The sequence below is a fragment of the Mya arenaria genome, chromosome 2, assembly GCF_026914265.1.
Source record: "Mya arenaria isolate MELC-2E11 chromosome 2, ASM2691426v1".
NCBI lineage: Eukaryota > Metazoa > Mollusca > Bivalvia > Myida > Myidae > Mya > Mya arenaria.
Window position 1 is genome coordinate 57,777,668 of NC_069123.1, and position 14,469 is coordinate 57,792,136.

Consider the following 14,469-nt stretch of genomic DNA (forward strand, 5'->3'; position numbering starts at 1 on the left):
TGAGTAACGATTTCTACCACGATTGTAACATAACATTAATCTAGAAATTGAAAATTAATAGTTGTGTATAGCCTTTTGATTATTCTCATGAGCGTCTGAGCGACCATGATGATTTGTTTACAAATGGAGGAAAGCGCTCAAGTTAAAACAAGAAATGTCAATAAATTAATCATACAATTAGACACCTTCTTGAAATAGATAAGACAAATGAAGTATTGCAAATATGGCCGAGGTAAAATCTGACCAATGGCGTGAAATTGCTGCACAAAAAGAAAGAGAATGGAAAGATATAACGGAACATAGGTTTTTACTTTTTTTGTATCTTCACTTCAAGATATAGTAGCAACATAGGAATCAAACTTATTCTTTACTCCAGTATCAGGAGTTTGAACAAAACCCAATTCAGAAATTTTGCAATATTCAATGTCGAATTTTACGAAATGTTCAAGGAACTTTGTTTAAGAGCGCATATATGGTACAATGACATTTATTATTTGTATTTTGTTACCCCATTGTTGACTCCTTAATTCCCTTTGATGTCATCCCTCCAATTACTTTTGATTACACTGTAAATGAGTAATTGTCATTGTTGACAAATCTGTGGACGTTGTAACCCATCCCAAATTTGTTATGTTTCCTGGTGTCTATTTCTGTCATTGATACCCTTCTCATTGACATTGTATACACTTCTTGTATCATTGTTTACACTTTTGCCTCAAAGTTTGTTGCTGATTCTCTTCCTGTTGCTGTAGTAAACCTGCTGTTTACTCTTCAGTCAATGATGTTACCCCTCCCGTAACAGTTGTTCTTACTTTGCCCCTTTGTAAACTCCTGCTCCTGTTGATACTCTTTTGATCGCTGTTGTTTACATTCTAACGCCATTGTTTATACTTTTGCTGCAAGCATACCTGTTGCCCCTGCTATCCTTTCTGTGGCTGTTGTTATGCTGCTGTTAACTCTTCAGTCACTGTTGTAACTCCTACCTTAGTCATTACCTTACTTAAGGCCCTGTTGTATACCCTTCCCATTATGATCATTGACAGTACTCTTGCCACGTTTTTCCCATTGTCCTGGTCTACATCACTGTTGTTATACAACAATCACCATTGTTTCCAAATCTGTCACTTATTTTATGTTTTGTTATTGGCTTTAGCCTGCCATTGTTGTCATATACCCCTTCCTTCGTAATTTTCCACAATTTTCCATCTTATATCAACATGATTTTTAGTCTCTCTTTGTTGATATTTCTTATTTTTACGTCATTATAGTCCTTGTTTATGTTAGTTGCCAGCATCATAACTTTCATATTGTGTTATTGCCGCTCCTGTTGCCAGTTTTGGAGGTTGTATTTTTTCTCCTATGTCAGAAACTCATCAATGTTTTGGATTTTATTCAAGTGTCGTCGTCATTGCTTAAACGTTTGCATCCTTTATAGCTCCTGTTCAGGCTCTATTGGCCTTAAAATTCCCCATGTCTTCATTTATACACTGTCATCTGTCAGAAACCAATCATCATTTAATAATTTTGTTTTATTTAATTGTTTGTAATGAAATTTTCTGAAATGTCTCAGGGTCTGATTTCGTAGTAGGCCGATTTGGTAAGGAGCTGATTTGCCTCACTCCGTATATAATAAAGTTGGATTTAAAAAAATCTGTGGCACATTTGGCAGTCGTTGACAAACTTTCATCTGCAGTTGAATATGAGCGCACCCTTTTGTAGTAATGATTGTCCTCTGCCTACACACATTATTATTTAATATTTCGCAATGTATGCATTGAGAGTTTCTCAGAAATTGACTGGTAATCTTTTGAATGCATTTTCAGGATGTTGAAAAACACTTGGGGTTAAATTCTAGGGATGTATTTTGGGATTTTCCAGACATATGATATGTCTACTTCTGCTGATTGAAAACCCTGAGGCATAAATATCTCTTTAACTATGCTCCTCAACATCCATATGCAGTGCTTTTGTTGAGTTTACCTCCTTGTTTCAATTCTTTTTTGGAGTTTCATTTATGTTTTAGCTGTTTTTGTTGTTAGTCTTTTTGAACATTTTCAGAAATTTAAATACAAGTAATACTTAGACCACACATGGAATGAGTAGAAACAGAAGAAATTGATTGTGTCTGATAGTATACTTAAAAAGTCTAGAAATAGATATAAAACTTGAACACTGTGAGTCCAATGATAAGTTATTTTGAGTTAGTTTAATACAGTACACACATAAGATGTGAAAGGTATTAAGGATAGGATTAAAGCAAAAGGCTGTTAAATATCTAACTCATGTCATGGATACCCGGTAAGTTTAGTTAACGGGAAATTGCAGTGGCTCATCAGTGGTTTCACTGTATGTATAGCAGATTTTTAACCTGTATAAAGAATATATTTTGGTTGTTATATGTTTGTCACGTTGCCACTTGAACAACAGAACATAAGTATGTAGGTTGTCATGGCCAGTTAGCACCTGACATGCAAACAGGCAATCCTATGTTTGATCACCAGGCTCCCATTTCTCAAAAGTTCTTAAGCATAACAAGCTTAAGTGGCTTATTTCATTAAGCCAAATCTTTAACTTAGCCTTGATTTTTTTAAATAAAAATATTTTATCGTGATAAACATACAGATAATTTCCATTTTAAGTCCAATAACTCTTCAGATTGTAAATTTTACACAAACTATACTGAAACAAAAATAGTGAGCTTAGCTTAATTCTACTATAAGCAACTTAAGATGGGACCTGAATGGTCCCCTTGCACACTTTTCTTAGTCTGTGACAGAATTTAATCATTGTAACAGAACAGAAATTTTACCAATACTGAATACATCTTAAGTTTATTTTGGTTTTCCTTTACTGTCAAAGTAAAATATCAGTATCAACTTTGAACCTGCATCTTAGAATCGAGACCCTGGAGCAAGCATGTCAGGAGAAGGACCGACAGTTAACTGAGGAGAGAGGCAAGTTCCTGAAGCTGAAGGAAGACTTCAAGTACAACCTGAGACTTCTCGAGGAACGAGATACAGAGCTGGACAGATACGATGCTTCATTTGCAGGTAACAGAATAATTTTTGTTACCACATGTTCATTATGTTGGTATTCAGTTTAAAAGGTGGCTGTAGGTACTCAACCAGTATTATACTAAGCTGACTAGTTAGTGATACATCTAGATTGCAAATGTACATTATGAATTATGGAGCCTGTGGCACATTGCTATATGCAACTGAGTTTTAATGTTGTATTTACTAGTTTAGGAAAACTTTCAAACATTTTTCTGCCAAAATTCAACTGATTACTGAAAAATTCAAATGACAGTATGAATTTTAATTGATGTAAAAAGGGATATAATAACATTAACTATCATGAAAATAAACGCTGATAGATGATAAATAAGTTTTTCATGAGCTTTTAAATACCCAGTACTGATTGGCTTATTTTAACTGACATTGTATTTCCTTAGACCTGAAGGCCCAGTTGAATACAAAGAATGCAGAAGTGAGTGAGTGTAAGATAGCTATTGATGACTTGAAGACACAGTTGAATTGTGAAGGAAAATCAAGAGAAGAGCTACAGTTGCACTATCAGGCCAGGCTAAGGGAGAAACAGGCTGAAATTGATACTTACAGAAGGTAAGAAAGGAAATCGTATTTCTTTAGTTTAAGTTTAAACATGTTGTGTCAGGCTTTGTCATGAATTCAAACCCTGTTGTCAATGTAATTTTAAATACAGGCAAGTTTGCCTTCATCCTTTCCAGGGTTAAAACTTTACTCTTACCTGTATGCTCCGATTTGCAGCTCAAAAGATGGAGAGGTCCAAGAGGAGAGAAAGGAGTATGAGTCATTCAAGCGGAAACTGCAGCGCCAGCTCACAGAACTACAGGAGGAGATGGACGCTCAGAAACGGGAAATCACCACAGGTATTTCATCACATGTTTTTTTAAAGCACTAAAATTAGTATGAAAACTGATTTTCTGTCCATGAGGTATTTGATCTTTGTATACAGTTTTTAGGTCTGTGCATATATAGACAACATTCATGTTTTTAGAATATGAGGAAGCAATGCGGAAAAGAGAACATGAATTCCGCATTCAGGCTGATGAGATGAGTGCTAAAGTGCTAGAATATGAACTCAAGGTTTGTTTCACTTTTGTTTATTTAACACCTACATGTTCACATGTTTTGCTGATATAAAAAAACATCTTCTTACACAATATAATTTTAAATAATCAATAGGAATGAAAGACCATTTTCAGAAAAAGGTTTTGTGACAAAATGATGTAAAGTTTAATGTTTACAGGTAGTCTGTTAAATTATGGTAGTTTAAATTGATAGGTTCTTGATTGCAGGCCAAGTTGTTGGGAAAGGAGCTGGAGTTATCAAGAGCTGCAGAACAGAAAGTAGGTCAGGAATATAGTGAGGCCGAGGGGGGACAGCGGGCCCTGGAGAAGGCTCTTAAGCAGAAGGAATGGGAACTACAGGACCAAAGGGCCATGAAAGATGCCAGGTACATGGGGTAGGGCTTAATCTCGGGTAGGCAGAGGGCCTTGGAGAAGGCACTAAAGGCAGAGTAGGAATAACAGATAAAGCATTATAGGTACATTGAGTGGCACAGGGAGGGGAAACAGAAAGTTAATCAGGGTACAGTGAGGCTGAGAAGAGACAGAGGGTTCAGGAGAAGGATTTTTTTATACATATTAATACATATTTCTACAGACTGCTTTTGTTTGTTTTGAAGCCAAGCTATTAGACCTTACATCACTTTTTAGAAACAGGCTATAGTCACTCAGTTTTCGTTAAGGTTTCTTATTTTGCAAAATGCTCTTACATGTATAACATGTTTGTAAGAAACTTTTATTTTGTATGGTACTTTATCATTCTTCTCCTATCATTAACATGACACCATTGGGAATCATTGTTTAATACAAACTTGTAAATCTTGTTTGTTTGTAGTATTTCAGACTTGGAGAACCAGATCCACCAGAAAGATTTGGCAGCTAAGAGGCAGGATGAAGAGTACAAAAGAAAGTATGTACATGGAGTAGTAAATTACAAAGATCTTATATTAAAAGAAATGGTGTTGGATGATTAAAAGGGTAACATAAGCCAGTAAAAAGTAATACAATAGATCCTGTTTCTAGTCCAGTATAGTGCTTGTTATCTCATAAGTAATTAGAAATGATCTTAATTTGTAGCTTATTTTTAGGCATGCTGAGTTAGACAGCTACTGTCGTGAAAAGGAGGCTGCCCTATCAGCGGCGCGGGAATCGTTTGCTGGGCGTGAGTCAGAGCTGGTGGGCCAGGTGCGAGAGCTTCAGTCTCAATTGGAGGATAGGGCCGTGGAGATACGCAAACTGCAGTGGGCTGCACAGGACACGGAGAAGGAAAAAACCACTGCCATGAAGAAGTTAGCTCTCATCTAGTTTTGTATTCACCCTGATTATATTACTAAAGTAATATTTGGAAAAGCAAAAGGAAAGCTAAAATTAATAACGTTAAACCTAATTTACCTTAGTTTAATATTCTATGTTTATACTTGATGAAAATTAGATTATGAGTTACGTAAAAGATAAAATTATGTTAAAAATAAAAGTTTGTTGTGTTTTACACAGTCACATTTTCTAGTCATTGTTCGTTTTTTAGACTACAAGAGGAATTGCACGCCATGAAGGAGCGTTGTGACCGCCAGTTGTCGTCCGTGTCGCGTGATCAGGTTGGCCAGAACCTGGAAGTACAGGCACTAAGAGAAAATGAGGACAAACTACGCCAGGAAATCATACAGAAGAAGGAAGACATAGAGAGGTAATAAAGGACTACGTATTTATCTTAGATTCAAGAAATAAGTGTAACTTAATAAAAAGTAATGATTGATACAAGTGCAGTAAAGATTTGTTAAATGTTTACTTTTTAAATACATTTTATATTCCTGCAGTTATTAAGAAACAATGAAGCACCCATGAATTTTATGAATTATGAAACCATTTTTATTAAAAGTACATTTAATATTATTTTGAAAGACAAAACCTTTCTTTATATATGTAGATATAAGAAGGAACTTGCGTCAGCCATAGAGCGTGAGTCGGCACTTGAGCGTAGCAAGACCCAGATGGAGCTAGATTGGCAGCGACGACACGAGGGTCTCGAGCGCCAGACCTACGAGCAGTCAGAGGACCTAGTCAGGAAACTCACTAAAGCAAGGGATGAGGTATTGACTACGCATACTGTTGGTTGATAATAGCTTCTTCAGAATCTTGAAGATCTATTGTGTTTTCCTTTATATCATAAACCTTTACAAATTAGATAAGTAGTATATCTACTACTACTAGTCTGCAGATTAAGATGTTTGTAATACATGTATGATAGTAGGTAATGTACTGTTATTATGTATTGCCTTGCCAATTACCTTTAATGAAGACCACAATGCCAATTCTATTAATATGACTTTGAGTCTAGACAGCTCATGGACATTGCATACATTGAACCATTTTGTAAGTGTGGTGCCACATGAAACCTTCTATTGACAGGCCCAAGCAAGTGTGAAGCAAAAGAGCCGTGAGCTGGAGCAGCGGGAAAAGCTGATACATGTACTACAGACTGTGAGAGAACAGTGTCTGGCCACGCTCAAACAGCATGACATCCAGCTAGACAAAAACATGCAGGTTAGTAGAGCTGATGCACGTACCACAGGACATGAGGAAGTGACTGGCCATGGAAGTTTTGAGACTTTTTCAGTATGCATAAATAAATAAATTTTAACTTTTTTTGGTTCAGCATTTTTTAGTTTTTTTATTATTCATTGTAGCTTAATGCTTTTTAATTTTATTTCTTGTCATGCCAGCTTTGCAAGTAATCAAATTTATTCATCAAGTTAATTGATATTGCAGATATGAAACAATTATATTTATTTTAAAAACATTATTTGACCTTTCTGCTTTAATCATATAGGCCTTTGTTCAGTATCTATTGGAAGCACAACATTTGTGTTCATGATTGTAGACTTTGGTGCATTATTAGAGTTTATTATTCCCTGATTCTCAAAACACAGGTGGAGGTTGAGCGTTCAGCAGTTGTGAGTCGGGAGGATTACACAAGTCTGGAGGAACAGAATGCAAGTCTCAAGCAAGTTGTGCGGGAAATGCGGGCACAGATGGAGCAGCTGGGCACTGGGGTGCCCACAGAAAGGGAGAAAATGGGAACCAGTGGAAAGGTGGCCAATGGTGGGTTCCATTGTAGTAATGCTATTGTTTGGAAATGATCTCATCAACTTTTTTTCTTCATATTTTTATTTTAAACTTCTTAAATGTATGAATTATAATTTTAGGTATTTAACAAATAGACTTATATATAATATAAAATGCAAAAATAAGAGGTGTTAAAAGAGCACTGCAGTTACCCTCGGAAAAAACATATATTATTACACAAAAATTATAGCAATCCCATTCTATTTGTTTACATTCATTCATCCCCATCAGATTATGTGTTGGACCTGGAGGCAGAGTGTCACAAGTTGCGCAAGCATGTTCGTGACCTCGAAAGTGATAAAGATGTTGCTCACAGGTTTGGGCGAATTCCAGCTCCATTGCCTAGCAACCAGGACGAGGTCATGTCAGAGGTGAAGGACAACTTCCTTGTGAAAAACCACATCCAGTCTCTCAATGACCTCATTGGTAGGTGTTCAATGACTAATTTATTTTATTCATTATTTTAATAAAATTGAAAGACAATGTAATAGTGTTTGAAATAGCAAGTTTTCCAGGAGATATTTGTATTCTATTAAATTTTTAAAGTCTTAAAAATTTACATTTGTGTTCAAAATTTCTTGTTATATAAATCTTTACTCATTTTACATGAATCTTAACATAAACATTAACACATGCTTAGACTTGCTTGTCATTTACTGCATTCTGTAGTACCAGTATTATTCTTGCATGGACCATTTCAGGGTCTCTGCGGGCGGAGAAAGTGGAACTATCAGCCCAGGTAAAAAAACAGCAGGCAAATATACTCTACCAGGAGAAAACTCGGGAAAACAATAACAAACTGGTATCACATTTTCTTTGAATTACTCAAGAGTGTTATTATTTGGACATTTCATATCCCTTTTTAAAAATACAGAAATACTTAATTCAGTTGTTCATATAATTTTTTTAAGGATTGATGAATGTTTATTATATTTTATCGTTGAGCAAGGGTATGCGACAGATGGTTGATTGCTGTATGCAGTCATATCACACTGTCTTAACTCTTTTAGAACTTATGACTTTAATCATTTGAAATTTGTTGAAACTTCTTGACATTTTGAACATTTACATGTTATGGTTTAACACGCTTTTGTTGCATTTATCAGTGCAAAATATAACAAAATGGCCATTGTACATCTGATTTCTTTTGTAACCAAACCATACAATTTTACCATTGAATTGTCAATGTCAGGCCTAAATGGTGGTTTCCCTTAGTGATAGCTCTAGTTCACAAATGTGGATTGATGGGGCAATTCAATCTAGTGTAAAATACAATCAATTTATATATTGCAATTATTTCTGTTGTTATTTTACAGCAGCGGGAACGGCAGGTGGAGGTTGAGCAGCTTCAGTATGAGCTGGGAGCTCTCACAAGGCGCAGTCAGACGGAGCTTACCAGTCTCAGACAGAAAATCTCCGACCTTGAACTCCAGCTGTTGGAGGCGAGGAAGGAGGCGGATGAGTATTACCGTAGCAACCTTGAACGCAACATGGAGGCCACAAGTCTCCAACAGGAGGTAACTGGAGGCAGAAAAGATGATGTACTTGGTCATTGAGATGGCTTTGAATTGTTGCTTGTTTATCAAAAAGTTCTTGTTTCCTTAGCTAGATATTTGTTAAGTACAATGGTATTGCATGCTTTTCAGTGGTTTGTAGAGATTTGTCAGTGAAATACAACTGTAATTGTGAAACAGTGAAAACTGCAATTTGATATTTTTCACTGTTTTGAAACTTTAGTATGTTCACCCATCCTAATCAAACATTAATTCTGAAATGACACAACTTAAGCATACTGTTCACATAATTTTTAACTATAATTAAATGCCATTATATATTCTGGTAGGCAAATAATGAAAGAAAATGGTGTTTGTAGTAATTAAGAACAATAAAAGTAAATTTCACTTTTGGCTATGCCATTTATTAAGTAAAGAGTTTGGTGCTCATTGCAATGTTAATAATATTGTGTAGTTTTTGTATTGATAAAAATTTTGAAATTTCTGATAATCTTTGTTTTTAAATATTTTGTTTCAGTTTGTTTTAATTATATTCTGCTTTGAATTTTTAAGCTTTCAAATCTGAAGTTACAATTAGCGGAGAAAAGGCCATCAATAAATTATGGTGCACAGGTAAAGTAACGATTTTATTCTCCTTTTATTGATAACATTCACAACACATGTGTATGTATCTAGTTTATTCTCATAGATGATTCGTAAATGGTGTACAGTGTACTACAGACCGTACGAGTACATTTACATTGAAGAATTGCAATTTCAATGAAGTAAAAATACTATTGAATTATATTTGTGTATCAAATGTCATACTGCTGTAGTTTTATAATTTAAAGACCTTGAATTTGGTTTTCAATTTTAAAATTTAATCCTACAATGTTCACAACCAATTCATATCTTAATCAATGCTTGTTACAGGAGTTATTGATCCAGCAACTGCAGGGCGAGATCCTCAGCCTCAAGCAGCATGGGGCCCAATTCCCTGGTGGTGGAGGGTCAGAGAGTGGGGACAGTGGGGCTGTTGGCCACAGCAACCAGGTGCATGCCCTCCATGGGAAACTGAAGAATGCAGCTAGGAAGATCACAGAGCTGGCACGGGAAAAACAGCAGCTCATTGAGATGGGAAACAAACTGAGGGCAGAGCTCAAACGTGCAGGTGAGTTTGGTGTGGCATGGTTGTAACTTACAAAAGGTCAGTGTTCATGTGAGGGGCAAGTTAGTTCAGTTAGTAGAGAACCTGACTTGTAAGCAGTGGCTCCCGAGATCTATCCCTAAACTGACCGCATATGTTTCCTTTGCTGTGACATTTAACTTCATGACTTGAATAACCTGTTCATTTAGCAGATTTATGATGAATTTGATGTTCACTTGAAAAATGATACTTGTAATTTAAAACAAACTGTGTTCAAACAAATATTCTACCTTTTATTTCTACATTTTTACAGGAGTAGAAAACATAAATATAGGACCAAGTGGGAAACATCTTCCTAGACCTCTGATGCAGTCAATCAGATCAGGGAATGTTGATCATGTGACTCAACAAATCAAACTCATGCAAATGGATTCTTCTAACTCCAAGATGACATCAGACCAGGTGGCCAACAAACTAAACCAGCTGGAAAAGCTTCAATATGAGCTCACCAGACAGGTAATTGCATTTGAGGGTACTAAATATGTACACTACTAAAGTATCTTGGTTTGTTTTCTATAACAATTAATGGCACAGAATTTTTGAGCAATTGTATTTTCCTTGATTAGAGATATATCACTACATATTGCGTGTATAATTATGAATCATTTTAAAAAATGGGAAAGCAATAGATGTGTCACAGGTTCAGAAAGGTATGTTGCCTATCCAGGGATTAACCATGGGACAATTTTCCTGCATGCCTAGTAACGGAGCTTATTGGCCCAATAAATCACATTCTTCTAACTGGTGCAGCTTAAAACTGTGACAAAGGTCACACATATATTCATTGTACAGTAGTGACATTTTGTTATGTTTGTTATGCACACAGATTTCCTCCTGTAACATAGTTTTCTACTATGTGATGTCATAATCTATGTCCTGATTTCTGGCACAGGAGCTACAATATGCACAGAGGTTTGTTGGGCCAAAGGTTGAGAACCAGCCATCGATGTCTGATGACGATTACAAACCCCCATCCATACTGAAGAAACCCAGCCGCTTACGGGAATGTAAGTTGTTGGCTTACAACACAGTTGCTTAGTGTTAAAGTTTTATTGATCTATCCAAGCCATTATGATATTATGAAACGTAAATTTAATGGCTTGAAAATACTTTTGTATCACTGAATTGTTTTCTTAAACTTGCTTTATCTAGTATATGATTCACTGATTTAGTTTTCTGATTTTGAATTCTCTAATTGAATAATAATTTCATTGTGAAGAAATTTACTAAATGTAATTAATATGTAATGAATTATATTACTACATAATGGAATAGATATACAGGTTTATCCACTTGTTATAAGAGACCATGTATTGCAGCTATTGACACTGAGTTTGATGTGCGTGCGAGTGTGAACACAGAGGGTGGAGAGACTGTGTACAGCATCCCGGGGGTGGAGATGTCCTCTGTGGGTGGGGAATCTCTCCAGGAGATCTGGCGCATGCTTGATGACGGTCGCCCCTCCCCCACACCCCGTCTCACAGCCCAGGACCAAAGAGGTGGGCAATGTACCATACTCAACCCACCATCAGAATCATCCCCATCACACACTAACAGACACACATCATTATATTTTCCCTATAAATGAGAGATTTTGTAACTGCAATGTATACATGAATAGTATGTATATACCAATATCTTAAGTGACACTCTTATTCAAAATCAATACATACACAGTCATGTATAACAAACATAAATTTTGAGTGATAGACCTTTAACTACTAACTTAATAATGCAGTTATGGATTATATTACTGATAACACGATTGTAACCGTGTATTTAATATCGTGTAACCGTGTATTTAATAGCTGAAAATGCAAAAATATTAAATGATTTGTGAATGCTAAAAGATTTACTGTGATCTACTATTGTCTCATAAGATAGAAATGTCGGTGCAGAGAGAAATGTCGTGTTTTCTGCACCTATCTTTCAATTTAAACTCGGTATCCTTCATAGGAACCAATGCTTTCCATATTTATTCATCCTTTTTGATATGTTAAAACAATTGTATTGATTGTTTTAAATCTTAATTGGGGGTAAGAGTGCATCTTTAAAGAATCCAAATATTTTGAATATCTTATATTGTTGACTCAGTACAGCTTTAATGATATTAAAAAGTACTTACTTAGACTTTGCCAAATACAATTTTAATTTCTTTGAGAGAAAAATTCAGAAGTAGAGCCCTTTGCATTTGTGAATTTGTTTATCACTAACTCCACTGCACTACCTTACAGCAATGCCCACCCAGGCCAGCAAGGAGAGCCTCCTTAGTGACAGCCGCACCTCAGAAAATGAAGAGCAGGGAGACATTTACCTATCTGGGCGGCCCACAGGGCAGCAGAGGCCCCGCCAGGAGAAAAAACTGTCCAACAAGGCCTCGGGCCGCGTATTTAAGAAAGTGCAGAATAAACCTCTTGTAAGGAATTATAACATCAAAGAGGATAAGAATGCCAGATAGCACACGCTGCTGATGTATAACCTCACCTTGTGGCATTCATCTTACCAATCAACTGCCCACTGTTAAGGTCATGTACAATGAAGGTCATGCATATTTATGGAAGAGAGTGAAGGAGTATTTTGTGAAGTGTAAATTCAAACTGATTTAGTGGCGTAATGTAAGTTAAGCAATCTCATTTTACTGTTTAATTAATGCAAAAATCGTCCATCCATTTGATGTACTAGTTCATGTATGCACTGATTTTATTGTTTAAACTCATTAGAAAAATAAGAAGGTATCTTTACAACTGTCTGTGATAGGACATTTTGTCAAGGTTTATAGTTCAGCATACTCTGTAGGAAAATGTCATGATAAAGTACTTGATAAAATTATGTGATATATTGTTTTCCAAATGTCGCCAGCTGTCTTTTTCTGTCTTTTTGTTTCATCATAAAATAAACATTTGTACAAAAAAAATCTTCATTTTTCCCTTTCAACCATAAAATAAAACAGTACTCAGTTATATTCCTGTTGAACTAATTTGGACTCTGTATGATGTCTGTGTACCATTTGGCCACTGTACACTACTGTCTACTATTTTACCACTGTATACTGCCTGTCTAAACCATAAGGCCACTGTATACTGCCTGTCTAAACCATAAGGCCACTGTATACTACTGTCTACTATTTTACCACTGTATACTGCCTGTCTAAACCATAAGGCCACTGTATACTACTGTCTACTATTTTACCACTGTATACTGCCTGTCTAAACCATAAGGCCACTGTATACTACTGTCTACTATTTTACCACTGTATACTGCCTGTCTAAACCATAAGGCCACTGTATACTACTGTCTACTATTTTACCACTGTATACTGCCTGTCTAAACCATAAGGCCACTGTTTACTACTGTCTACTATTTTACCACTGTATACTGCCTGTCTAAACCATAAGGCCGCTGTATACTACTGTCTACTATTTTACCACTGTATACTGCCTGTCTAAACCATAAGGCCACTGTATACTACTGTCTACTATTTTACCACTGTATACTGCCTGTCTAAACCATAAGGCCACTGTATACTACTGTCTACTATTTTACCACTGTATACTGCCTGTCTAAACCATAAGGCCACTGTATACTACTGTCTACTATTTTACCACTGTATACTGCCTGTCTAAACCATAAGGCCACTGTTTACTACTGTCTACTATTTTACCACTGTATACTGCCTGTCTAAACCATAAAGCCCCTGTATACTACTGTCTACTATTTTACCACTGTATACTGCCTGTCTAAACCATAAGGCCACTGTAAACTACTGTCTACTATTTTACCACTGTATACTGTCTGTCTAAACCATAAGGCCACTGTATATTGCATGTCTAAACCATATGGCCACTGTATATTGAATGTCTAAACCATATGGCCACTGTATATTGCATGTCTAAACCATATGGCCACTGTATATTGCATGTCTAAACCAAAAGGCTACTGTATATTGCATGTCTAAACCATAAGGCTGCTGTATACTGCCTGTCTAAACCATAAGGCTACTGTATACTGCCTGTCTAAACCATAAGGCCACTGTATACTGCATGTCTAAACCATAAGGCTACTGTATACTGCCTGTCTAAACCATAAGGCTACTGTATACTGTCTGTCTAAACCATAAGGCTACTGTATACTGCATGTCTAAACCATAAGGCTACTGTATACTGCATGTCTAAACCATATGGCCACTGTATATTGCATGTCTAAACCAATGGTGGGTTCCATTGTAGTAATGCTATTGTTTGGAAATGATCTCATCAACTTTTTTTCTTCATATTTTTATTTTAAACTTCTTAAATGTATGAATTATAATTTTAGGTATTTAACAAATAGACTTATATATAATATAAAATGCAAAAATAAGAGGTGTTAAAAGAGCACTGCAGTTACCCTCGGAAAAACTGCCTGTCTAAACCATAAGGCCACTGTATACTACTGTCTACTATTTTACCACTGTATACTGCCTGTCTAAACCATAAGGCCACTGTATACTACTGTCTACTATTTTACCACTGTATACTGCCTGTCTAAACCATAAGGCC

At 36.0% G+C, this 14,469-nt stretch overlaps 1 protein-coding gene across 2 annotated transcripts; it reads left to right on the forward strand.

Moving 5' to 3' along the window:
• Nucleotides 1–91: 91 nt before the first annotated feature.
• On the forward strand, nt 92–12,836 carry LOC128210450 (coiled-coil domain-containing protein 57-like). Of its 2 annotated transcripts, none has more exons than XM_052914808.1 (21): nt 92–303; nt 2,896–3,050; nt 3,455–3,623; nt 3,789–3,910; nt 4,039–4,127; nt 4,340–4,497; nt 4,944–5,018; nt 5,197–5,397; nt 5,634–5,792; nt 6,033–6,195; nt 6,515–6,649; nt 7,036–7,207; nt 7,463–7,657; nt 7,933–7,970; nt 8,548–8,748; nt 9,298–9,357; nt 9,658–9,895; nt 10,185–10,387; nt 10,824–10,938; nt 11,251–11,430; nt 12,166–12,836. In XM_052914808.1, exons 1-21 carry the CDS (start codon nt 224–226, stop codon nt 12,387–12,389), a joined length of 3,132 nt encoding a protein of 1,043 aa, XP_052770768.1. In that variant the 5' UTR covers nt 92–223; the 3' UTR covers nt 12,390–12,836. The 2 variants fall into 2 exon arrangements, with proteins under 2 accessions (XP_052770768.1, XP_052770763.1); XM_052914803.1 differs by having other exon boundaries at nt 93–303; nt 7,933–8,033.
• Nucleotides 12,837–14,469: the final 1,633 nt, after the last annotated feature.

Bases quoted from the DNA above. Each gene is read 5' to 3' on its own strand.
- LOC128210450 (XM_052914803.1), top strand. From the start codon at position 224: ATGGCCGAGGTAAAATCTGACCAATGGCGTGAAATTGCTGCACAAAAA. The intron at 3,051-3,454 runs GTAACAGAATAA...GTATTTCCTTAG, and splicing joins ATACGATGCTTCATTTGCAG to ACCTGAAGGCCCAGTTGAAT. The intron at 8,749-9,297 runs GTAACTGGAGGC...TGAATTTTTAAG, and splicing joins CCACAAGTCTCCAACAGGAG to CTTTCAAATCTGAAGTTACA.